Here is a 26,918-nt window from a genome sequence, read left to right on the forward strand (position 1 = left end):
AACACCCTTTTGGTTTTTTTAGGGCAGAATCATATCAAACCAGTAACTTTTGTTATCATTATTGGCACCAGACTGCATGGACAAATGTATTGATTTTGCCTCACATGAATCCTTCCTTGTCTATGCAATAGCCAACTTAAACATTATAAATACACACTATACAAAAAAAAAAAAGTCCCAAAAGCCCCAAAAATAATCTTCCTAGCTTGCTTAAATAGTGACTCTGCAGCACTTTAATTTGACGTGTCCATGCAGTCTGAAATATATTTTGGGTGTGAGTTTCACAGGAAGGAGCTGGCTATTGAGATAACTCTGTTCCCTCAGGATCCCTGCATGGTTCTAGATTAGAGCCTCGAATAGACCAACAATTCCAGCCCAATCCTCCCCAGTCCTCAGCCCATCCCAACGCTGGTGTCAACCACTCATTTTTAATGATTTGCCTTGTATAATTAAGGTTTAAAAATGTTGAGTTGTTTTAATGACAGAAATCTGTTCAGATAAATCATAATGAGCAGAGCATGGAAGCATGTTTTACTGTAGTGGCCTATTTATTGTTTATGACTAGACTGGTCCTGAGCCTTTCACTACCACTACAACTAAAATCTTGGTGACGCCTTCATATTCCACTGTATCTTTAGATGCTCCCAATACTGGCACTTTACAGCCACTGTATGTTCTGAGCTTAATCCTGCACTGAGCAAGTGTGGGGGTTTTTGGCTATCATGGAAAAACTTGTAAAATGTCGTCCTTGACATCGTAGTGTATCCACAGCCTGTGTCTACTCCAAATTTTACATTTTTCCCTTGTATGTTTAGCTCTTGTCTGATTGGTTCTTCTCTTTTCATGTGTTCCTCTTGTCTACAGTTATGACAGTTTTAGTTGGCGAACCTGCAGTCTCTGGCACGGTTGTTTTCTCCACCACATCTGTAGCATTTTCTAATGTCCAGCTGGGGCTTTGGTCATATGTCATGTGTTCACTAACCCCACCGCACCTCCACAGCAAACTTTAGAGCTTTCAAGTCAGTCCGTCCTCTGACAGCAGCCTTAGCCGTATCCTTTCTTCTTTTATGCTGCTGATCAAACAATCTCTCAACATCATTGTCAGCAAATCGCCAAAGTTACAGTCCTGCACCAGCTTTCTCAGTTCTGCCACATAATCGCCCACACTTTGCATATTACTCTGGTTCCCTCTGTTGGCAATAATGTTCCGCAGTCCCTTCATAACACAGGGGAAGTTCGTTAATTATGCCATTTTAGGATTTTATTCAAAATCTGTACACATTTATGATTTTATACCCAATAAATCTTTTCAACAGCTTTTCTTCTCACTAGTTTTTAAAAGAATGCTTGATTCTAGAAACCTGACAAGTGGATCTAAACAGCACTTCTCACAATTTTGGCAGTGAACCTGCAACAAGATAGGTCCTTCTGAAGTTATTATAAGAAAAATGGACCTAAAAAAATTTGAAATCTAGGGTAAAATATATATTTGTTGCCCTGTCAGACAGGACGTCTTTGACTCCCCTCAAGCCTAACCCAGCCTTGGCCTGAGAGGAGGGGTTGGGATCCTGGCCTGGCCTGGTTCCAGGCCAGTCAGGTCGGTGTCAGACTACAAATCTGACCTCCATTTTTAATGATGGAGGAAGACACTGAAAGAGTGGGCACTATGGCTGAACAATATGGGAAAATAATCAAATTGTGATTTTTTTTTTTTAACCCAGTATTGCAATTGCGATTTGAAATGCGATTATTCCTCAAGTTCCTCATCTTATTTATTTTCCAGCAAACACAAGCAATAAATCATTCTACATTACAACCAACACAATATTAGACTAAACAAGGGCTGAACAATTTTGAAAATATACCTAATTGTGATGACTTTGACTTGTATTGCTTACTGGATATGAATTGTTGTATTGTTATTTTCATATTAGGAAAAAAGTATAAAAATTAAGAAAGTAGGATTGTTGCCAACTTTTCAAAAAAAAAGGCACTTGAGTGATTAAATAGTCATGTAATGCATGACATCTCAGCTGCAAAAAAATGTTTTAAACTGATAATTTGAAATTTCAGGTTAAATAAATACTGCACCTTCTGCGATCTGGAAAGATATGATGAGATGAGAGATATGATGGCAGAGGAGGTCAGTGAGATAGGAGACAGGGAGTGTGGTGGGGGTGGTGATTGAACACTTTGCAAGTAGGGCTAGTATTCTGAAGGAATTCTCAGCAGAGAAGCAAAGAATGGGTGGCGGCAGGCATTGTTTTGTACATGGAAGAGGGTGTCCTTGTAAGCTGACGTAGAAAAAGGAGAGGTTGTGATATGTGAGGGGTGAGTTCAGGTTAAGGATTGGCTTGTTCTATTTTTTTTTTTAACCTAATCTAACTCTTACAACAAAGAAACAAAGATACAGAGAAAGACACTGGTCTTTGCAGAAACACGCTCTTCAACGTTGAATTACAGTTATTCTAGGGACTAATAAAAGAGTGATGCACATGGCATCTCAGGTTCCAAACAATAATTATGCAAAAAGTTCTGTCCCTGCCTGGATCCTATATGTAATATTTAAGATAAAAAATATCTCAGCCTGATCGAGTCAAAAACAAGGACTTTTAGATGACATGCTCTGATTGAGCACATCTTCCCTTAGATTGCATTGCAGACATTTCAGCCTGTATTTAGACTGTCTAAAGCTACTGGATCGATTTCAAAATTCCTCTACCTACGAGTCACAAGACCAGGAGGATTAACAGTGCCAGTGCTTTCTTTCAAAGTACTAAACTTATCAAATTATCCGCTGAATGTTTTGCTGTCGTCTTATTTACTCACTACTCAAAGTTCCCTCCTCCACTCATTCTTAACCCTCCCCTTGCCTTTACATTCCCCCCTCTTCACTTAGATTCATGTTCAGACATGTGTGATCAGATAGCTCATTCAGTTTTCTTTGAAAACAACAGTTGAACAACTCAGTGTCCCCTGCTTTAGTCTAAGTGGATATTTTGCTCAAATTTTTCTTAAGCTCTTATTCTTGCACTTATTTAGATGAGACATGGCTGGTTTGTAGTGCATTGTCTTTGCCACCCATTGGGATTTTGACATTTTCAAAGTCTGGAGCCACCCACAACAAAACCACAAACCTATGGAGTCATCTTAAGGTGGAAAACATTCAGTCTCAACAGTGAATGCTCCCATTCCCCTGCAGTTGTCCCTGTTTGAACCTGCCCAGCACTTTCAGGTGTTTGTTCTTGGAAACAGGACTAATGAACCTTATCAGTAGTGGAAATGGACTCTTCTGCATCATTAAACTTTAAGAGATTGGAAGTACGTAGGTGCCAACCTAAACTTGGCTCCTGCTAATCAGGAAATGTCGGCAGATGTGGAAGGATTTCCAGTTAGACTGCAGGTTTATTGGATTTTATAAATGGAAAATTAGTTTAAACTGATCTCGTCACAATCTTTTTGTAAATATGTGAACAGGAAGTTGGCATAATATTAAGGCATGGAGATATGGCGTCAAATTTATATCACTGTTTTTTCCCCCTTTTTAGTAATAGTATGGTTTTGGGAAATTAAAAAAACCCATTTGAATGCGTATTCAGATATCGCTACTACCCCCTCCCTCCTCTGTGAAGCTGCTACTGAAACCTCCAGATGCCTTCATTCACAGTAGAAGAAATGAAGCAAAATGAAATCGACAGACTTTTATTGTGAGGAACTTGTTTGAAATATTGTGTTTGTTGTTGATTTAACTTCAGCAGATTTCCAGTGAGTGTACCGAGCAACCATGTTTACGGCTGCTTCTCCAACCTCATTAAACCATCTGAGACCGATGTGTACGACAAGAGGGGACAGGTTAAGAGCATACCATGCATCTTACCCACTTAGGTTTTTTTTTTCCCTCTTGCAGCCTGCTGTTGTGCCGTTGTAATGACGCTATCCATGTCTTTGCAGCCATTACAGTAGCTTTTTTAGTGAGCCTGGAACATGGTTGACTTTCCAGTGTATTTAAAGATTAAATTAGCATGCTATCCAATATATAGTCTCCCCACAATGCTTTTTACAGGTTGTGGCAACCAATGGGAGACTGTTCTGTCATCGTGTCATACAAAGAAAACAGAGAGCCTGTGATGTGGCCTGTGTCACTGTGGACACAAATAGAGCCAATACAAAAATAACGAAAAGACTGTTTTTGTAAATATGTGAATATTTTAAAGACTTTTTATCATAGAATGATTTTTTTTCACTCTTTGGTCCCCAAGAGATAGGAGAACATATTTGTGTAAAATTTTAGTCTTAGTCATTATTGTTTACTGTGTTGCTCATAAAATTCTTTAGTTTTAGTTTAATTTTTGTGTGTTTGTGCAGTCCCATAACTGTTTGAAAATTCATGTGACATTACTAAAGCACAGATGTTCTTAAAGCTGGTACTGTCCTGAAAAAAATGAATAATACTTGACTGTATGCCACAGGGATGATGTATTATAAGCTTTTTAAGATGATAAGTCCATGTGAGACAAAATGGTTAAAAAAATGCTTAGAGCTTGAAGGGTTAAGGTACTTGGAGAAAAAAGATTTAGGCTACCGTTAAGAAAATTGTTTAAGCCACTTATTTGATGATCTGTTGGTAGAAGAAGGATGTACAGAGGTCTGATAGTCTACGGTAGGTTTTATGGTTGCCAAGAACATGTCATTCATTTAAAGTGTAACTCATTTAATCATTTCCAACCCTTTGGCACTGTGATATGAAGTGAGACACCTTCATTCATAAAAAAGATCCTTTAAAAATAAGTTGTCAGTTCAGTAGTTCATCCTGCCTTTCTTGTCAGTCTAACCTTGAGTATTGCATTTTGGAAAATCTGATGAAACTTCATCTTATAGGTCAGTTTCCTGCATCAAGTAGTTAGTTATAGTCCTTTAGGCAAATGCAGGAAAGCCGATCAAGTGTCCACTTTGACAGGTGTGGTTTCAGGTTTTCTCTAAAAATAGATGACAATTAAACTAAATAAAGCCCCTGTAAAGCCACTGGTTGTACTGAATCCTGAGGAGAGGGTGTGTTCACATTCCTGCATACTCTTTCTTAACATGACACCTCAACACAAAGACTTGGTGCAGCGTCATCACACATACTTTGTGTCAGTCCTGGAGGTTTTGTCAGAAACCGGCCTGTCAAATCAGTCGGTAAACCCTGACTACAGCTCTATTTCTGACTATCTGTGGCCGTATAAAAAGAGCATTTTGTGACATAAATCTCCTTCTTAAAACACTCGAAATATTTCACCTTTAAGACAAACCTGGGTGTAAATAACCCATCATAGTATGCACATTGACTTTAATGATTAAAGGGCTACACATGAGCTTCCTTCATTCCTGACTTGTCTGCATCATTGCTCTGTCCCTCTTTACTGATGGTTCTAGCAGGATGTTCTGTATTTGTCAGTGCCAAACCAGTTCAACTTGCTGCCAGTTTGTTTACAGCTATTAACCCTCTGTATGTATCTTTCCATTGGCTTTTATCTTTACCTTTCTCTTCCTCCTGTGTGCAGCCCTGGCCTCACTTAGATTCTTTTGATTTTATAACCTGTGTGCTGCTGCCAATTCTCCAGACTGTCATTGCATTTATTTATCCTCCCCATTGGAGATTACTGTGCTATCCTGCTAACATGAAAACACTGGCAAGTATCTCAAATGAGACAGGCCATAATCAAAGGGTTGTGATTAAGTATGGACATATGAATTGCAATATGGCATTTTTAAATGTAATGAGATTCAATTAAACACGTTAATTTAAAAACTGTTGGTATTGTTTACACTGAAAGTAAAAAAACATTATCAAGAGATTTTACAGGGGTTTGACAGGAATGCCAATAGGAGAGGGCGCTGTGTTTTTTGTGTTTAGGTGGACCTTCTGCTGTGCATCGACTCACCTTGCTCTCGTGCACTTCTGCAGAGGTGTAAAACACAGTGAATTGGCACCAGTCTTATACTGTTACAGAATCAATCAATATAATATGAAAGTGTACTGAAGGTGGAGCTTTGTCATGATATTGTTCCTCTGAAAAGATCTCTAGATTTAATCAAAAAGTAGTTTTAAATTGTCAGTCATTAAGCCGGATTAATATATGAACTCTATCTATGCTACTAAAAATAAAATGCTCAATTGGTCATTGTCTGATTAAGAAGGTAATAAAACCTGTTAAATGTACTACTGACCTTAATCTCTCCTCTTTTTTTTTAAGATACTTGAGGCGCCAAGATGAGTCGGCGCCGCGCAGACTCCCAGGGGTCCCTGGGGCCTGACGATGAGGTCATGCCGTACAGTGACGATGAGACGGATGACGAATTGGATGCAAGCTCGGAGGAGGAACCGGAGCCCCCAGCAGGCCCACCAGGAGCGCCACATCCTCCAGTGGAGGCTAGACCCAGTGGTGAGTTACTCAAGACATACCGTACAACTTCTGAAGTTCTCTTACCTTAAGATTGAATGACATTTTATTTGAGATAACACACTTTAGTTAAAAATGTCCAAATCCAGATAAAAAGATCTATAGCTGTTAGATCTAGCTGTTAAAAACATCCAGCAAAGAGCGCATTACAGTGTTTTGCCTAGCTTAGCATAATGACTGGAAATAAATGGAAACAAACAGCTTTAATTTGAATTTGCAGCAAATTTTACAAAAATATTGCATGTGACCAGATAAACATTTTGCCTTCATGTTCAGTGTTTAAAATAGTGTTTCTTTTCCAGAGATGGGCTGGAAGGTAAAAGCCAACGACCGGCCGTACCACCACCTGCCGGAGTTTCAGAAAAAAGTCTTCCTGTGCTTCAAGAAGAGCAGATACTCTGTAAGTTCATCTGTTGGCCTAAAGCTGACATATAATGGTTGTGTGTAAAAGAAACTGTATCCTCCACTCCTCGTGATCCAGGAATAAACTAATCCTGAGTATAAGGCTTGGTAAAGCTGGCACACCCTGGACAAACAGCAGAAAAGTGTATGAGTTTGAAAGGATGTAGATCATTTGCTTTAGATGACCTTGTTTTCAAACCAAAATCATTGGATTCATTTATTTCAATCCAAGTCTGCAATTTACTTCTGTTAACATTTTTAACCATCAGTGTGAGAAGATTTAAAAACGTGATGTAGGTAGATAGTTGAAATGCAGTCAATATTTATTGCTTGAACAAGAACTCAAAGACCGGGCATGATAGGAGTGCTGCACATTCAGAAGTTAAACTGAAAAAATAAATAAATCATCAACCGTTGATGTCAGATTATTTTCTCAGCACTTAATTTGATATGTTATTTTCGTTCAAACATTGGAAGGAGGAGAAAAGATCATTACTTTTCCCTGATCTTCTGTAAGGTCATATTCATACTTTTACCAGTTATTTTTACTTTGACAGCCACATTTTAAATAATGTATTCAATGTGATGTAGATACAGGTTAAGATAAAGCTAAAGTACTAGTATGCAAATGAATATCAATACATTTGCTTTACTGCAAACTGTCATTGCTGCTATGTTGTGGCCATGTCTTTATTAAGTGTATGTACACTTTTTGACTTTTTTCAGCGTATTACCTTTTACCCTTAAAGAAGAAAAGGACAGCTTCTTGTATTTGTATCAAACGCTGAAAGGTTAGGTGCTTAGACTGGTCGTATGACTGTGAGCAGCTGGTGAACAGAGGAGTGTTTTTCTGTCGTCAGTCTTTGCGGAGGTTGAAACCTGATCAACCAGCTGAGCCGACCTTTATCTCACTAGACACATTATACACATCAGCCAGACTCCATGGGCCTAAAAACAAGGACATTTTAGGAACAACTTCAGTACAAAAGTCCTAGAACTATCAGGACTCTTGGAAAAAGTAGAAAGGTGACTGTCTTTACATGCTATTTGATTTTCCTACAGCTAGTTCAGTCTTTATCAGATTAGATGGTATCTCCAATGAAAGGTGGCTCTGTCTCATCACCAGCTTGCCCCAAAACTGGGCCAATGTCCGCGCGGTTAACCAAGGACATCAACTATTATATCTGAAAACCCTTGTTTTCACTGGTTCACTGCTTTAAAATTAATTTCAAAGATGTTTCACTATTCAGTGTTTTTCAACATCACAATGGTTCATACAGATATGGACAGAGATCAGAGGGTTAACCTCTCCTGAAACACAGCACCACTTCAGCAGAGACACCAGTGATAACAGACTGACCTGAATGATTCAGGGCAAACTGCCCCCTCTGAGGCTAGTGTATCTTGTTTTGTTTTGACAGCTCATCCTATTTTAATGAAAATGTCAGACAAACAATACGACACCAGGTGGCTGAAAAACTAACCCGAACATTTATTTCTCATCTACAGTAGAAATTAGAAAGTAATTAGGCTATGTGAAAAAACTGTAGACAAATACTATGGCCAATTTGTAGGTGCTGCCATTCTGCAGTGGGCACCTTAACTTTAGCAGCATCTCAGCTTCTGCTGCTGTCTGCTGACTGTGACAGCAGCAGATAGTTGGAATGAAAATCACAGATAGCTGCGGCTAAAGATAACTCAACCAGACAGTATTACTGTAGTTATATACATGTTAAACATTGTTTAGATTTGATTTAATCTGACTGAGAATAAAACCCTCAAAACCTTGTATACCATAATTGAGATGATAACCAAACTGAAAGGGTTGAAGGGCAGAATATGAAATGTCACACAAAGGGACATCACTGTGATATTTAATGCTAGAAATAATATTTTCTTAAGATTTTAGTCTAAATTGTTCCATCATTACAACTCAGCAATCATTATAATACTCTATAATTCTCTCACATTATTAAGCTGTTAGGTCTAGTAGTAATCCATTTGACCTCTATCCCATATTTTCATTGTGAAATGAAAAATAATTTCTCTAATGATTTTTCAATATAACAGCTTAAGGTAAAATACTTTTTGATATTATGCTATACTTTATGTTTCGCTCTACTCTTTAGGGAAATGCCATCAAGACGTACAAGTACAACGTCATCACCTTCCTCCCTCTGAATCTGTACGAGCAGTTAAAGAGAGCTGCCAACCTGTACTTCCTGGCGCTGTTAATCTTACAGGTACATCATCAAATTAATTTTCAGTGCATGGGTTTTTTTTGTACTTTGTATTAAAAAGTAACTGACATGGCTTTTTTGCATGATAGGTTATCCCAGACATTAGCACTCTGCCGTGGTACACCACTCTGATTCCTCTGGTCGTGGTGCTTGGAGTCACTGCCATCAAAGATCTGGTGGACGACCTGGTAAGAAAGACATGAACATGTTGCTTTATGCTGAGGTTTTACTGGTTTGTAAGCTCGTTCATTTATAGAACTCCTCTAAGTCATTAACATACCAGTCTGTTTTGTTTTTAATATTTGGGCAAATTCAGAAAGTGTGAGTTTTTTATGCACCACTGTAAAGCATTTTAGATACTGACAAAGAGAAGGAAAGGAAAACATTTATAGATACTTTGGCTACTTTCCAAAACATTGTCTTGTTTATGATTATGAATTAAATACTTTTTTCAGGCCCGGCACAGGATGGATAAAGAGATCAACAACAGGAAGTGTGAGGTCCTGCTGGATGGCAGGTTAGAAGAAATAATACATCTTTGAGAAATGCCAGTTAGTAACACTAAGATGTAGTAAATTCAACAGCAAAGCATTTTAAACACCTGGTGTACAGTCTGAGCCAGTGAGCAAATTTTATTTTCTTGTAAATTACTATAAATGGATAAAACACCAAAAATAAAACCTGTACCTTGTTTCTGCTTCAGGTTTCAAGAGTCAAAGTGGAGACACATTGAGGTCGGAGATGTGGTCCGCCTAAAGAAGAACGACTTTATCCCGGTATGATGATATATTATTCATAATACTTCAACATTTGCTTTGTTGATTGAACAGATGGCACATGTAGACAGTTTATCTTATAAATGTCAAATTTAATGTGTTGTGTCTAGTTACATGTCTTAATATAGCCTAGTGATTATTTGACTCGCTCCACTACATCAGAATTTAGTCTAAAATATTCTCACATACTACAACAACAATTGTATTTGATAATAAACCAAGAAAAAAGATTAGATTTTTTCAGGATGTTGTTTAAAAGTTTGCAGCAGTTTTTTTGTTGTAAAATGTCCACATCAGCAGCGCTTCTATTTTGAAATACCATGAAAAAAACAAAGAAACATGAAAATTTAAACTTTTCCTAACTTGATAAAGCCTTACTGAAGCATTTTTTATCTAGTGAATCAAAATATTGCTCACAAAGACACATAACTATGATACTAAATTTAATACATTTTTTGTTAGGGTGTAAGATTGAAGAATTGCTGATATCATTACAAATTTGGAGAATATTATGTGGAGAACTTTAGAGGACTGAGAATAAATCCCTGAGGTACACCATCCTTCAGATCCCCATATCGAATTATTATTATTATTATTATTACATGAAGTTAATTCCAAAAGGCACTATATGAAATAGCCACACAGACACATTGTTATGATATTTATTGTGATTTTTTTTGTTAGGATCAAAGATTAAAAAAATGCTGAAAATGTTACAAATTTTGAGCATATTGACTGAGAACTGAGAATAGACCCTGAGCTACTCCATAATTGAGATAAAAACCAAATGGAATTTTTTTTTTAAAAAAGGAAGTTAATTCCAAAAGGCTAAATATGAAATTGTCACACAAAGACACATTACTGTAATATTAAATGTTATAAATTAATTATTTTGTTAGTTTCTAAGTTGTAATAGCTGAGAATGTTACAAATTTTTAGCATATTAAATAGAGAACTTTAGAGGACCAAGCATAAAACCCTGTTTTTTATTTACTGTTTACCTGTTTAATGTCTCACAGACTGATTAGCAAAAATATCTGTTTATACCACTAGAATTATGGTGTAATTGTGATCCCCAGCTGATTTAAAACGTGTTCTTTCTGGATTCAGACATTGATTGATGGGTCTAAAATTTAAAGAGACATAAGGCAGGACAGAATCACAACCAATGTTCAGTCTGATGTTTCTGTCTAGTAGCACCTTTTTCTAAGAGATGTTTTTTTTTATATTTTAAGGCTGACATCCTGCTGTTATCCAGCTCAGAACCGAACAGTCTGTGTTACGTAGAAACAGCTGAGCTTGATGGGTAAGACCTTTTCACTTCATGTTACCACTCCAATACATTTTTAGTACCAAAATTCAGTATCATGTTCTACCTTAATGTCTATATGCATGTCTCTGTTGGCATTATGTAATGGACAGTATCTGGTAGAGGCTGATACAGGATTTGTGCTATTTGCTCTGATAAGTTTGTGTTTGTTCTTTGGTTTCTGCAAAGTTCAGTCAACATCTTTTTCATCAATCAGCAGCAAGTAAATGTATAAAGAGCTAAGCAGCCTCTGCAGAACTCAACCATGAGATCAGCGTGACTGTGTGATCTGGGATTAATGAGGAACACCTCAAAATCAAACAAACCACAGTGCATGTTTATCTCTAAACAGAAGCTGAAGTTGTATTTAAGGTTTTTTCACAGACGATGAAGTTATCCTGAAAACTGGCACATAAATCTTATTTTTAGGACTTTCTATACACAGTTCCTATCAGCTTGAATCAGTCAAACAGCAGTTTGGTTCCCTTTCAACTTTGTTTTCAGTCTTGTTTGTATGTTTTGTTTTTTTTTTACCCTGCAGAGAGACCAACCTAAAGTTTAAGATGGGGCTTCGGGTGACCGATGAGAGGCTGCAGCATGAGCGTCAGCTCGCTGATTTTGATGGTGAGACTGTTTCACAACAAGACAAGCTCAATTTCAGACGTATTTGTCACATTTATTAGGGTTGTCAGCATTACATTGTAATGCATTAATTGCGATAAATTAAAGTTCGTGATTAGTGCATTAAATTTTCAATCCCATTAATCTCATGCTTTATTGTCCTTTGCAGTGCACTTTGGTTAACCCACCACTACTTCTTATTGTCTCATTTCACTCTAAAAACCTCAGACAGCTCAGTGGACAAGTCAAAAGTCATCTGCAGCTTTTCATAACAAATATTCACCTTTTACTGTTCACTTATTTCCGGAACAAGTTCCTTTTTCTGTTTCTGTGTGAGTTCATGTGTTAATCTTCAATCTAGCCAAAGTTATTTATTTTCTTTCAAAATAAAGCAGGTCTGTATCCAAACAGGAATTCAATTAGCCTTAGTATAAGACAGTTAATAGATTATTACAAATCTCTGCAAAAGTTTGGAATTGTTTTTAATTTAGTCACCAAATTTCTTAAACAAAGGTACAGTAGTCCTCTACCATGAACACAGAAAAATATTAATGATTAAACCCTTCATAAACAACTCAAGAAAGCCTGAAGTGAAAGAAAATAGCTAATGAAAGAAACAAAAATATAAGCACACAACACCTAACAGAATGTCTACAAGTTAAATTTTGTGTCTGTGTGCAGTGAATAAATGTAACTCTTCTTTCCTCTGTTTTAGCGCTGATCGAGTGCGAGGAGCCCAACAATCGCCTGGATAAATTCACAGGGACAATGCTGTGGCAGAGAGAGCGTTACCCTCTGGACCTGGACAACATGCTGCTCCGAGGCTGCAAGATCAGAAATACAGAGTATTGTCATGGACTCGTCATCTTTGCAGGTCTGAACCCTCGAACATGAGATCCATGACAAAGCCCTATGCTGGGGAAAACGCTGTTTCAGAGCTGAGGGTGCATCCTAAAGATCTGGATAAAAAATGTCACTGTCCACCTTTAATACAGCGCTCACTGAGTTTATTTTGTTTTACTCTTTATATACGGTTGAATCAAATCACTTCTAAATCACTTATTTCTTTTATTTTTACATCTATTTTAAGCCTCTCTGCACTTTTGATAAATGTATACCAGAAAATGTCACTTACGGATAACAGAACAAAGATACATTCGTCACAAATGTTCTGCTTTTAGTTTCTGTTTGGGTAAATGTATAACAACATTCAGATTTTCATAAATTATTTACTTTAAAATAAGTATCTTTAGTATTTAAGATGTTGCAATGTCAGAAGAAAACATCAGAAGACCTAATTGAGATTTGTGACCTTTTCTGCTTAATTTAATTTTTAGAAATTTAAAAAACAATTGTAGAAAGCTCAACTAATAAGACTTTTTTTTAAGAAATATAAATTTTAATGTGACAACAAATTATATAATTGTTGTTGCTGTTACAGGAGCTGACACCAAAATCATGAGGAACGGTGGAAAGACGAGGTTCAAGAGGACAAAGATTGACGAGCTGATGAACTACATGGTTTACACGGTGAGTGATAAATGAAAGATTTAGTGTTATAAATATTGCTATGTATTTTTTCTTCACTCCTTCTGTATAACTAGGATCCTTTCCCCTCTCTTTAGATCTTCGTGCTGCTCATCTTGGTCGCTGCTGGCCTTGCCATCGGTCACACCTTCTGGTATGAAGAGATTGGCTCAAAGGCCTGGTATCTGTACGACGGGAAAAACCATGATGCCTCCTGGAGAGGTTTCCTAAGTTTCTGGGGATACATAATTGTCCTCAACACCATGGTGCCCATTTCACTCTACGTCAGGTCAGTGAAAACAAGCCCATGTGTAAGGGGCTTTATTTTAACGTTTTATATCTTGGTAGGATGGTCTTCTGTAAAAAGCAGAAATGTAGTCAAAGAGCTGTTTTACCTCCAGGAATAGTAAATTAATACTGTGTTTTTGTTGTTCAGCGTGGAAGTGATCCGTCTAGGCCAGAGCAAATTCATCAACTGGGACCTTCAGATGTATCATGCAGAGAAAGACACACCAGCTAAGGTACAGCAAGACTATTCATCTCAACTTTACTTTTTTTAACTTTCTTTTTACTAAAAAAAATCCATTGCACAAAGAGAAAGACACAAAGATGCTCTTATAACAAAGATTCAATCTTTGGACCTTGATGTGGTTAACTCGGAGGATCCCAACCTTTTTTCTTTAGAGCCCCTCACCCTTGTGTTTGAGAAAAGCTAAGGGTAATAAAGCAATCCTTTTGCATTGCATCTCAGAAATGTTTTAGAGTGGATTTAAAACCTTTTTTCAAACTAAAAACATCTGTGATGTGTACTTATGTTTGAAATATGGTGTGTAAAATTGACCAGGTCTGAACGAATCTTGAAATTGAAGTTTTGGAAAGAATGAAAATGTGTACGGAAATGTTAATAACACTTGAGACTATTTTAGTCATATATATAGCCGCCCATGTCTTCCAAACAATATGGAGCTGCAGTTTGTGGTTAGAACAAAAGGCTTCCTTACAGATGTTTTTCAGTGATTATCCTGCCTTTGAATCATTCTTCACCTGCTCATTAAATCTCTGGTTTCACCCCTGAAGGCTCGAACCACAACGCTTAATGAGCAGCTGGGTCAGATCGAGTACATCTTCTCTGATAAGACGGGAACGCTCACACAGAACATCATGCAGTTCAAGAAGTGCACCATTGCTGGACGCACCTATGGTAACTAAATGCTTTATTTCAAACATTCATCACAAATACACAGTTAACACCTTGAATGTTGAACTGTAAACGTTGGTCCTGCTTAAGACTTCCCCTCCTGAGTTTAGTGTAAAAATCAAGAAGTAAACCAAAGAAAAATAGCTGTGTTGAGATTGCCGCCTGCTGTCCATTGTTTGCAATGACAGCTGCTTTCAAGTGAAAATACTGAAAGTTCACTTGAATCTGCAGCATTCAAATGCATTAATATTCCACATATTTTTCATTTCCTGCCCAAACTTTAGTTGTTTTTTTTTCTTAACCAGTCATCAGATCAATTGCACGGTCTAGAACTGCCCTCTTTGTTAAAGTGTCTTGAGATAACTTAGGTTATAAATTGGTGCTTAACAAATAAAGACTGAGTGATTGATTGGATTTTCTTCATCAAGCATCTTTCAGAAAAATTTAATCATGGCCTGAAGTTCACAAGGGAGTGAAACAAATTTGAAAAATTAAAGGATTTACTTTCATTTATAATTATCATTCATTATCATTGACCTTTTTATTTATTTCTGTTCATATTTTATTTCAAATGGCATTGTTTCTATTTCCAGCATATTATTAGTCTTTTTATATTGTTTTTTTTAAATATACATTTATTGCAATGTATTTTTTAATCAAATACTTTCATTTTTTTGCTTCTCTTGCCTTTGGTAGCATAAAGTATTTTCAACATTTATTTTTCAGTTCTGTACAGATTTAACTTTTATTTTTACTGCCCTTAATTGACGGCATAGATTTAATCAGATATAAATTTAGGTTTATTATCAGGAGACAAAGTTGAGGTGCTACAATATGGCAACAAAATATAAATTCTGTTTCCAAATATATATATCTTTTAATTCATAATAAAATGTCTCCTCTTCTTGCGACTATTTATGGTTTTAGGTATGGTTGTTTGCAAAAGTCTGCATTTTTTAAACAAGATTTTTTCCCTTTTTTCCTGAAGGTGAACCAACCACTGCTGAGGGAGTGACTCTGGACAGAGGAAGGGTAAGACAAACTACGACTGACTGTAAGAGGTGGATGTAGCTTCTTGTTCTGTTTTTCTGCAATGATCAGCAGGGGGCAACTCCACTGACTTCAATAAGAAGTCTTACTGTATGAAAGGACCGGGAAATATGCCCACTTCTCTGATGCTTGATTCTCTCAGTAAATATTTTATTACAACATGCAACTAAGTGTCACTATCCATACAAACACTCATGTTCAGATATCCAAATACAGTTGCACCAGGTTTACAGCACCACAAATGCTATGCTACATCCATTCAACATATCATCCATGCTGAGCAGCGAAAGATGAGCTTTGACAGAAAACAAAGGAAGTTATTTGTTATTACTACTTTACTGTACAACAATTACTTAATATTTGTTCTGTAGTTTTTTTATTTGGTTTTCTATTTTTACCCTTAGCCGGTGGACTGGAGCTGGAACCGCTATGCTGACAAAAGGTTCCAGTTTGTGGATCACTCCCTGGTTTCCTGTGTTCGATCTAAGAAAGATAAAGATGCTTCAGAGTTCTTCAAGCTGCTTTCTCTGTGCCACACCGTCATGGTGGAGAACAAAGATGGTAAGCCTTTAAGTTTGGAAAAAGTAGAGAAATTCTGACTCCACCAAGGCTGGTTCTAATGATGAGGACAACTTAAAGCTGCAAGCAAGGATTTGATTTCAAAGTCTAATTTAAAAAAACTGTAAAAAAAAAAAGAAATGGGAATAATGATGCAATAGTGCAGTTTTTCGGATGGGATCTAATGAATTTGCTCATATCTGTCTCCCAGGTGAGCTGGTGTACCAGGCGGCGTCTCCTGATGAGGGCGCTCTGGTGACAGCAGCGAGGAACTTCGGCTACGTGTTTCTGTCTCGAACTCAGGATACAATCACCATCAAAGAGATGGACCAGGAGATGACCTACGAGATGTTGGCGCTGCTTGACTTCAACTCGGACCGCAAACGCATGTCCATCATCTGTACGAATACACACAGACACACACTTCTCTTCACACACTCTTAACTAGAGATTGTCTTTGAAAAGTTGATGAAACATTTTAGTTTTAGAAGGAAGAAGAATACCTAAGAGAGTTAGAGCTGTATTCATTCTAGTGGTTAGTTTTGGGTGTTTGTGTGATCTGTTGATTGTTTTTTTTTTCTGGCTGGTATGAATTAAGGCACCAGTTGGGAAAATTAGCTTAGAAGCTGAGGTGGGCATTGTTAATCCAAAATGTAACCACATCAACTGTTTATCAGTGAATGAAAAAGTAGACCTTAATTGCAATTAATCCATTAATTCTGTTCAGAAGTCACCAAAGTGAATAACATTAATATGAATTAAAACCTGAATCTAGTCGACCCCTGACTGTCAGTATGCTGCCTCCTCATTATCAAGATAGTTTATAAAACTGCTTTGTTAAAGTATCATGGCAGGCTTTGGTTTCTAAAGTCAGTCAGTATACTTTTGCCAAAGACTGAAACTAAGGTGATTTTGTCTCTTATTAGCAGTTATTAATTTGCACTTGTTTTAATTATTTATATTTGGTGGTGTGGCTGTTTTGGGTTCCCCTACATGGAAAGCATCAAGCAGCAAAAGCAGACATTCCTGAATTTCTTCTACCCACAAGGGATGCCTGAAGCAAGGAGAGAAGCTGCAAAAACCCAGAGCAGAGCAGGCATCAATCACTACTGCATGACACTGATTTAGTCAGAAGCAGAATAAAGGAGAAGCTGGGGTGGAGGAGGATTGCAAAAATCGGCTTTCAGAGGAAGAAGCCACAGTATAGCCAGGCTAGTGCAGTTTAAATATTGAAACATGAGTGCAATGAATCAGTATTGTGCTTACAGGAAACCAACTGATGAGGGCTTGCATGACATCAGCTGATCTCAATTATGTTGCAGTGCTTGACTCCTTGGCCCACCTAAACGAACACTATATGCTAGATTTTAAATTTTTATCCAACTAAAATGATTTTTACCTTTTAGTTTTAGTTATTTTGTGAGTTTAAGTTAACTAAATTACACAGTGTTAGAGCTTGCTTTGCTTGACTTTAAGCAGGACTGCAATACAAACTTAATTAACAGTAAGTAGTTGTGAACTTCAAGAGTTTGTACTTGAGTTATCGTCTCTAAGCTGATGAAAACCAATCCCATTCAAGGTTGTCTGTTTAGGTTGTTTAAGCATGGAGGGAAAGGTGTTTGGAATCAGCAGGAAACAATAAATGTTAAGAAACCTGGGGCTCAAAGTTTTTGACTTGTTCTTGACTAGGGATTTGAATTAAGAGATTTTGGCCAGAGCTCTGCCGTTGTCCAACCTGGGTTTTCTTTTTCAGTGAGGGCTCCTGATGGTCGTGTCCGTCTGTTCTGCAAAGGAGCCGACACCGTCATCTATGAGCGACTCTCCCCTGACTGCAGACACAAAGAAACTACACAGGCAGCTCTAGATGTGAGTTCATGAGGCCTGTTTAGTTATACAGAAATAGGAAATTGTCCTTATATTAAACATGCGATACCAGTAAAGATCAAACAATGTTGATACATGTGTCAACACACACAAAAACAACAGCAAAGATTATTAGCATCTGATGTTAAAGCATGTCATATAACAAGGTACTGAGGTGTTAACAACCCTACTGGAAACCAGTAGTTATATGTACAATACCTGCATGTTTTCCTCAGATTTTTCACTGACTGATCATGATCTGTGTTCTATGTTCCAGATCTTTGCCAACGAGACACTGAGGACGCTGTGCTTGTGCTACAGAGACATCAGCGCGGCAGAGTATGAAGATTGGTCGAGGAAACACAAAGACGCACAGGTCAGCTTGTCTAACCGAGAGGACGCACTCGACCGTGTGTACGAGCAGATTGAGAACAACCTGATGGTGAGCCCAACTGCAGAGCTGAGAAATACCCTTAAGTTCCCACTATACTGACATGTAATAGTATGAAATTATTAAACTGAAAAAAGTAGAATGCAAACAATTAAAAGGATATTGAAAGGAGATATTGCAGGAGGTCTTGCAGTCTTTGTGCTACATAGTTTGAAAAACAGAGTTGTAACCGATATGAATATGTATTTATTTAATTTTACATACTTATTTCTCTGTTGTAGTTTTTTTAACCTTTTTTTTGTATTTGTGAACTTTGGATGGGAGGGTTAAGAGAATAAAGGTTTTTGATAATAACTGAAAAACGGACTTAAATCACTAAATTACCCAAATTACCTCTACCCAGCTGATTGGAGCGACTGCCATTGAGGACAAACTGCAAGACGGGGTACCAGAGACCATTGCCAAACTGGCCAAAGCGGACATCAAGATCTGGGTCCTGACTGGAGATAAGAAAGGTAACAAGTCATACTGCACAGAGAAATGCACTGTTGGTCAAATTGTAATCATATAGTCGTAGACTGCGTATGAGGATGAAGACAAGCTGCCCTGGAGTGAAGCCAAAAGATCTCGAGCTCCCCCTGTTGACCGGCTGCAGGTCATAAATTCCATCCTTCTGTGTTAACAAACAGAACCCTAAAAAAATGAACCAGTCTCCCTTGAATAAAAATAGCTTGATTTGTCAAAGCTTACTGAAATGACCTTATTGATCATGGAGTTAAAGCTAGTAAACTTCCTCCTCCTGAAACTGATACATTCAGTAAACATTACTGGTCACCAGTCATATATGCGTGATGAGGTTTCTTTTAGCTATAGCATTGTTCTGCAGCTTTTCTCTCATGTAATGTGTTTTTAATGTGTTTTCTTTTCCAGAAACAGCAGAAAACATCGGGTTTTCTTGTTCCCTTTTGACAGACGACATGCAGATTCATTATGGAGAGGATGTCAAGTGAGTTGATCTTTAAATGTATTAAACAGTGACTGTGATTAAAAAGCCCCCCCCCCCCCCGACATTGTTTATCTCTGTTGTTTCTGTGTCTCCAGTGAGAAGCTGAGGATTCGTCAGGCCAACAGGAGAAACAACCCTCAAACTGTCCGTCGAGGGAAAAAGAGACCTTCTGAGCCGTTCTTCCCTATGCCCGGCAAAAATGCTCTCATTATCACCGGAGGATGGCTGGTGAGTTCTAGTCATAAAACAAACCCTAGAAAAAAACAATACAGGACAACACATTTATTAACTACAAGACAGAAAAACAGCTTTTTCCTTCAAGCTGTTGAGCACCTAAACATGACCTGATTAACCATTGACCTCATCTGCTTGCATGCAAATATAAATGCTCTTTATTTCTGCTCTTTGTCACCCATTACATTTGAGGTGTCACAGATCTTTTGTTATATAGCCTAGCTGCCTTAAACTCGTTTGCACATCCACTGAAATGTGTTTTTATTGATGTTTTTTTAAGTTTCTTACATTGTAAATTGCATGTAAGCCACTAAGTTATTAAGTCACATTGAATCTTAGACTTTAAAATCAGATTAAGGCCACTTTCATATATGGTCCTAAATCCAATATATATATGATCTTTCTGACTTTCACCACAGTGTGAAAAGCCAAACAAATAAATCAGATTTGAGCAACAGATCAGAATTAAGCATTAAGGCGTGTGTGTGCTACCTAGCCAATAGTTTCTATCAAGAAGTGATAAGAAATAAAGGCCTACAGCTATCTGGATTGTCAAAATCTCAAAGTTTTTCATATGTTTTATAAGCTGTTAAATATGTTTTAAAGAAATAAACCCAAGGTTTATGAAAATGCCCCTTGATGCCTTTTTTTCAGAATGAGATTCTGTATGAAAAGAAGAAGAAACGCCGTCGCCTACGTCTTCGTCGTCTTGGAAAGCGTCCACCACCCGCCACTCCTCAGGATGGACAGCCGATGGATGACTGGGAAAAGGAGATGAGACAGGTACGACTAAACTAAAGCCTTTTAAGACAAATGTGGCTTGTAATTGAATAAAAAAAGGTCATGATGGGTTGCATGTTAACAAATATGGTGAATTGTCTCTACAGATTGACTTTGTGGACATGGCCTGTGAGTGCGAGGCGGTCATCTGCTGTCGTGTTACACCCAAACAGAAGGCTAATGTGGTGAGCCTGGTAAAGAAGTACAAGAAGGCTGTGACGCTGTCCATCGGAGACGGAGCCAACGACGTCAACATGATCAAGAGTAAGAGCATGAAGGCACTCTGCTCATGTTATAGAACATTTTTTCTCATTATGTCCGAGTGAGTTTTAATTTCTCCTCCTTCTCCGTTCTTCCAGCTGCAGACATTGGTGTTGGGATCAGCGGTCAGGAGGGGATGCAGGCCGTTATGTCCAGTGACTATGCCTTCGCTCAGTTCCGTTACCTGCAGCGCCTCCTGCTGGTGCATGGACGCTGGTCCTATATCCGGATGTGCAAGTTTCTACGTTTTTTCTTCTTCAAGAACTTTGCCTTCACATTGGTCCACTTCTGGTACTCCTTTTTCAGCGGATACTCCTCACAGGTCAGCAGCACGACAGTGTTTCAACAACGATTCAGTCATACTGATGTTTCATTTAGATGTGATGCACGTGAAAGTAAATATAATTATATGAAGGAATAACCCATAGTTGACCCTGAGAAGTTGAAGAATCTGAATTGCCTAAATTGAAATCCACAGCCTATTTAATGAACCAACTTCTAAACTGTGTAATCATTTCCCTGTCTGCAGGTTGCCTATGAAGACTGGTTCATCACCCTCTACAATCTCTGTTACAGCAGTTTACCTGTTCTACTAGTCGGACTTCTAGATCAGGTAAGAATCAAGCTTAGTCTAGGTCAAACTATATAGGTTGGTGTAAAAAAAACTGTGTGTGTGTGGGGTGGGGGGTTTAAAAAAATTATACTTTAAAAGTTCTGGAATTGCTGTAGTAGATCGGTTAAGCCGTGAGATAGAGAGAAAGAGAGAGAGAGGCTGTTGTGAGGTATGGAAACAAGGATGGAAGTTAATGTATTAGGGCCAATGGACCAAATCAAAATGCACCAAGTAAGAATACTTGCTTTTTTGTCAAATGAATGTGTTATGTGTTTATCTGTTTCCACTTCTGTGTGTTTACTATTTACTGTAACTAAAATGGAATAACCTCTTATATAATGGTCTTATTGAGCATTAATTTAGAATAAAAAGTGTAAAGCTTGTATGAATGAGTTGAAATTAATTTGGCAAATATTGGTGGCATTTTATGCCATCATTCTTCAAAACTCTGAATTAATTCTTCTTCCTCCTGCTGTGCAGGATGTGAACGACAAACTGAGCCTGAAATTCCCAAAGCTCTACCTGCCCGGCCAGCAGGGGGCGTTGTTCAACTACAAGAACTTTTTCATCAGTTTGTTCCATGGCATCTTCGTCTCGCTCATCATCTTCTTCATCCCCTATGGAGCCTTCCTGCAGACCATGGGGCAGGACGGAGAAGCCCCCTCTGACTACCAGTCCTTCGCTGTCGTCACAGCCTCATCGCTCATTTTCACCGTCAACCTGCAGGTTAGTCACACATTAACTGCAACCAAAACTACAACAGCTGTAGATAAGGTTTAATATTTCTGCTTGATGCAGCCTTGGATCTAAAAAACAAACACTATCATAGCATAAGCTGACATTTCCAAGCTGTAAGATCCTCATGGATCAAACTTATATAAGAGTAAAACAATAATTGCATGTAATGATTTTATGGTTCTGTGAATAACCCGCCTATTTTTTATTTCAGATTTCTCTGGACACTTCCTACTGGACATTTGTGAACTGTTTTGCCGTTCTGGGCAGTATAGCGATCTACTTTGGCATCATGTTTGACATCCACAGTGCTGGGATCCACGTCATCTTCCCTGCATTTTTCACATTCACTGGTTAGTCATCACATTGGCTTGGCAGGCTTCAAGTCTCGTCTTTATATTACCAGAACAGTAAACTAAACTACAAACTAAAATATTCTACATCCTATGGATGCCAAGGGATTCTTACAGTAATAGAATTAACAAGACAAATCTCAAAAGCACTCTCTTAAAACAATTAAAATTCCTGTATTTTCATGAAATGGTCATTTTCAAACAAATTTGATCACAGTAATTTTGCAACAGTAGCTAGTGATCTTCATAGTTATAACTCTTGGTTAAATTTTACAGCATTTTAAAGGCTCCTTATGATGCCAGAAGGCACCCGTTGAAAAAAGCTGTTTTACACCATTGCTCCTCAGTCCTTCTCACTGCCTTCAAAGACTCTTATCCACGTCCTCCCTGGGGAGGAGGGGCCCATTCACACAGGGGCCCATGGAGGTCAGCAAAACATGGCCCAATGTAAAATCATGACAGCCGTACTTTATTTTCAACACAATTGTTCTCATCAAATTGACAAAAATACACACTGAATGGTTGCTTTGGTAAATGTAGTTTGTTTTCAAACATAAACACCTTTCTTCAAATAGTCTTTATTTGGTAATGAAAGGTGTTAATGGGCCTAATGAACTCAGCAAATTCATAGATAATTTGTCAACCTGTGCAAGTCAGAGTGCTGTAAAAGAAAGGAAAAGAAACTGAGACAACTTTCTAGGGAGCATATAAACCCCAGAATAACTTGTTAGTAACAGTGTTAATTTTGGCAGCTATTTCAGATTTAATCTTAAGGACTATTCACGTGGGATTAGAGTTACCTATGGACCTCTGATAAGTTGTGAATTACCTCCTGATTCCAGTGTTTAGCTCGTGCATTTGCACAGGCGAAGTCTATAATTATCCCTGAATTTACAGACATTTCTGAAGGAAAACATGACATTGCAGCTGCAGCATGACTTCACCAGCAAAAATCCACAGTGACTTTTTGTTGCTGAAGTTCATACAAGCAAGCTGTCCATGAGCAATAAATTAGTAAACAATCTCCTCTTACTTTTCCATTATACATCACGGATGGGAAGGTCACCTGTGGGAGAGGAAGAAAGTCAAGCATCCATCCTGTTGATGTTAATTTTGATGCTGTTGCTATTTCTCTGCACTGTTAATTTTGGATCATTATGCAACATAATAAGCAACACATTTTGAATAGTAAATTGTGTTATGCATGAAATGTATGGCTAAATGATACTGGTATAAGATAGGACACTTGTAAAGGGAAGTATAGGAGGAAAAGCAGAAGCTGTGTGTTTAAGAGAACAGTGTTGCACACGTACATTTGGACAGTAAATAAACAAGTTAAATGAAATAGTCATTTTCTTAACATAAGCTGGAATTAACTGAAATCAAAGCACTGTTGATAACCTAAATTAGTCAAAACCTTGTTGATAGTTTCCTACGCACCCTCAATAAATCTTTTTTTATATATATCAGAAAAAGCCACATGAACTTTTAAAAAAACACAATTACCATCCTAAATTACATAGATGCCGTTTTATACTGGATAAGTATTACCTGTGGACCTCTGTGTGAGTTTAATGGTTGGTAATTTACCCTTGAATTTTTACTCTGCAAATTACAGACATGGTTGAAACACAGACGTCCTGTGCTGTAATTACAAATCACCAGAGGTCCCTAGATAATACTAATCCCATGTGAATAGGGCTTTAGTCGGTACTTTGAGATGTCTTTTGGTTTTAGTAAGGTTTTAGGCATTTTTAAATTTTATCTTAATGTTTGTTTTAGTCTAAATTTGTTAACAAAAACAAAAAAAATGTAGTCCAGTTTCAGTTGTTAAAAAATCCTTACATTTTTGTTAAAACTTTTAGTCAAAAATTTGTTCTCTTTGCCTGAATCTGGTGGAAATCATACTTGACATGCATCCTGCAAAACCTGGTGTCCTTACTTTCTACAACTGATAGACATATCATGGATTTTCAGACGAAAAACAAAACTAGCTTTTAATCCCAATAAGTCTCCCTGAAAAAACTAACCTTACTTTTCATTGGAGCTTTTATTACCAAACAACTTTTTTAGCTAGTCTTAGTCTTGTCTTCCTCATGGAAAAAGGTAGTCAACTACATGTTGTAGTCATAGTTTTAGGTGGCAAATTAAGACTGATTATCACACTTTTAGCTCTAAAATGAGGAAAATGTTAGCTAGGAGGCTGTTACCAATGCTACTGATCCAACATGCAAGTTAATTTAAGCAAATATTCAAATGTACACAACTTTATCTACCTTGCTCTGACTCTCCCAATATTAATATTCTGTGTTCTGTAGGTGCGGCGTCAAACGCTCTACGTCAGCCCTACCTGTGGTTAACCATCATCCTGACTGTGGGAATCAGCCTGCTGCCCGTCATCTGCATTCAGTTCCTCCATAAAACCATCTGGCCCTCTGTAGGAGACAAGGTGAGACCTCAGAGAGGCAGGTGACCACCTAGAAGAAGACTGTTGGAGCAGAGAACAAACAGACTTGTGTTGTGGTTATAAGCAACAAAAGTCCAGGAGAACTCTGAAGAAAGCTTGAATTGAAAAAATAACTTAATCGTCCCCTTTACCCATGAGATAGATGACTCAGCAGTTAATACCTTGTGTCTTTTTCCCTTCATCCTCCAGGTTCAAAGAAACAGAAAGAGGTACGAGATGGAGATGGAAGAGGAGGAGAGGAAGAAAAAGCCGCCAGCCTTCGAGCGTGGCCGTCGTTCACGTCGCTCTGCCTACGCCTTCTCTCACTCCCGAGGCTATGCCGACCTCATTGCTTCAGGGCGGAGCATACGACGGCGCCCGCAGGCTCGTGGAGGACCACAGGACAGCATCAGAGAGGCCCCCCAGAGAGAGGCTGAGAACATCTAAAGGTGGCTGAGCGGGTGAGACAGAGCAACACACGGAGGTGTAAATATTCAGGAACGATGAAGGAACTTGTGGTTTCTCCTCGTCTTGGACAGCAAAGGGAGCACTGCTGAATGTGTTTTTGCTCCAGTCTGTGATCCCAACTCCTCCTTACACAGACTTGTGTAAATGAAAAAGCTCACCGAAGAGATTACCTCCGTTAGCGGGGTTAGAGGTCATGCAGTGAATGTGTGACTGACTATGTTGTTTAACTCAGGATCTTTTAAAATAAAAGCCTTACTTTTAGTCCCTGCCCAACACTTCTGCGTCTGGAATTGGAGCCGCAAGGTTTAAATTTTTTGACAGTTTTAGCCTTAAGTCTGCAGAGCACTTTAAGTGTTAAAAATATACCAGTTGATTTTTTCCGTTTCATACATTAACAGCTATTTGTTTAGTTCCCATCTCTTGAAATCCACACATATTCCTAAAGGTACAGTCAACTTAAGATGTACAAATTCTCTTTTAAACATTTTATTTTTCATGTTGCTGTACGAAGCTATGAAAGGTGGCTGGATGTGATGAAATGTCTTAATTTAAAAGTTGTGAATAGTCTTTTTTTTCCTCTGTCCTTACAGATGGGTGTTGTAGTCTCATACTTTAGACTACAAATTTGTGTCCCACTTCAGATCCTTAAACACCTCTTGAGAAGCTAGTTGCTAACAATAATTGTTCTATACCTCAGTTTCTTCATGTCCCTGAACTGATGTAAAGAAACATAAATGGGACAAAACTTTGTCTTCCTTCAGCTGTGATTTATTTTTGATAACAAATGCAAATTCTTCTCCTGGAAAAGAATCAACAAGGACAACTCAGTTTGTCCTTATTTAAGTGTCTTAGTTGGTTATTTTCCTCTTTCTTAATTGATACTTCTTAGAAGTTGACTCACATGTCTTTAATAGTTAATAAAACAATATCATTGAGATTTTCTGCATGCACATGTCAATGATAGTTTACAGCAAATCCAAAGATGTGTATTTTTCCAGTCCTATAATCAGAGAAAAGCCAAACCTGACTGTTACTCTATCCGTTGGATGCTAGTGTTACTGTATGCAGATGATGCCTTTTTATTTCTGAGTGAGTGGAGCCTGTTAATAGATTCAGTGACATATGGTTTCCTGTCTTATGATGGTGTTTTATCTTGTGATTGTTAATAAAAGCCAATGGCACATTTAGCAATCTGAAACAAGTGGTTATTTCATTCAGTTAAAAAAAATGTATCTATGAATGAATGCAGTCATTTTAGTGAAAATAAACACTGGGTATCTTAAGTATATTTTCTGGCAGTTCCATTTCCTGTTTTGAAACCAGCCTCAGAAATCTGTGGAAACTCTTGTTATTGACATTATTTTTAATATACTGTGTAGAGCAAATAGACCTAATATACTGTAAAACAGTGGATGGCCATTTATAGGCTTTAATTTTGAAACGCTCACCACCTCCACTGGGTCACATGATTTCCTTATTGTCCAATGTTTCACATACAAGAAAACCAAATTGAAACAGAATTGAAAATAACAAAAATTCGACCCATTTTTGTGACAAAATAAAAGCAGAAAACTGAGCCATTTTCTCATTTTTCATTTGTTTTCATTTGTGAGTTTAGAAAATGGGAAAGCTGCTCATTTTTGT

General features: G+C 37.8%; 1 protein-coding gene across 1 annotated transcript in view; it reads left to right on the forward strand.

Moving 5' to 3' along the window:
• The window catches only part of atp8b1 (ATPase phospholipid transporting 8B1), a 39,055-nt gene extending 12,607 nt beyond the window's left edge, over nt 1–26,448 (forward strand). The window contains exons 2-30 of the mRNA XM_041811725.1: nt 6,237–6,425; nt 6,746–6,843; nt 8,975–9,088; nt 9,175–9,273; nt 9,541–9,602; nt 9,789–9,861; nt 11,097–11,167; nt 11,712–11,794; nt 12,507–12,665; nt 13,233–13,321; nt 13,417–13,607; nt 13,755–13,839; nt 14,396–14,519; nt 15,505–15,548; nt 15,971–16,127; nt 16,336–16,524; nt 17,878–17,990; nt 18,265–18,429; nt 18,782–18,893; nt 19,309–19,384; nt 19,480–19,612; nt 20,273–20,401; nt 20,506–20,662; nt 20,758–20,981; nt 21,189–21,272; nt 21,753–21,998; nt 22,222–22,360; nt 24,679–24,809; nt 25,017–26,448. Of these exons, the coding sequence (XP_041667659.1) occupies nt 6,254–6,425; nt 6,746–6,843; nt 8,975–9,088; nt 9,175–9,273; nt 9,541–9,602; nt 9,789–9,861; nt 11,097–11,167; nt 11,712–11,794; nt 12,507–12,665; nt 13,233–13,321; nt 13,417–13,607; nt 13,755–13,839; nt 14,396–14,519; nt 15,505–15,548; nt 15,971–16,127; nt 16,336–16,524; nt 17,878–17,990; nt 18,265–18,429; nt 18,782–18,893; nt 19,309–19,384; nt 19,480–19,612; nt 20,273–20,401; nt 20,506–20,662; nt 20,758–20,981; nt 21,189–21,272; nt 21,753–21,998; nt 22,222–22,360; nt 24,679–24,809; nt 25,017–25,253 (3,756 nt within the window). The 5' untranslated portion in view covers nt 6,237–6,253 and the 3' untranslated portion in view covers nt 25,254–26,448. The remainder of the gene's footprint in view (nt 1–6,236; nt 6,426–6,745; nt 6,844–8,974; nt 9,089–9,174; nt 9,274–9,540; nt 9,603–9,788; nt 9,862–11,096; nt 11,168–11,711; nt 11,795–12,506; nt 12,666–13,232; nt 13,322–13,416; nt 13,608–13,754; nt 13,840–14,395; nt 14,520–15,504; nt 15,549–15,970; nt 16,128–16,335; nt 16,525–17,877; nt 17,991–18,264; nt 18,430–18,781; nt 18,894–19,308; nt 19,385–19,479; nt 19,613–20,272; nt 20,402–20,505; nt 20,663–20,757; nt 20,982–21,188; nt 21,273–21,752; nt 21,999–22,221; nt 22,361–24,678; nt 24,810–25,016) is intronic.
• Nucleotides 26,449–26,918: the final 470 nt, after the last annotated feature.

This window comes from Cheilinus undulatus, linkage group 17 (genome assembly GCF_018320785.1).
Source record: "Cheilinus undulatus linkage group 17, ASM1832078v1, whole genome shotgun sequence".
NCBI lineage: Eukaryota > Metazoa > Chordata > Actinopteri > Labriformes > Labridae > Cheilinus > Cheilinus undulatus.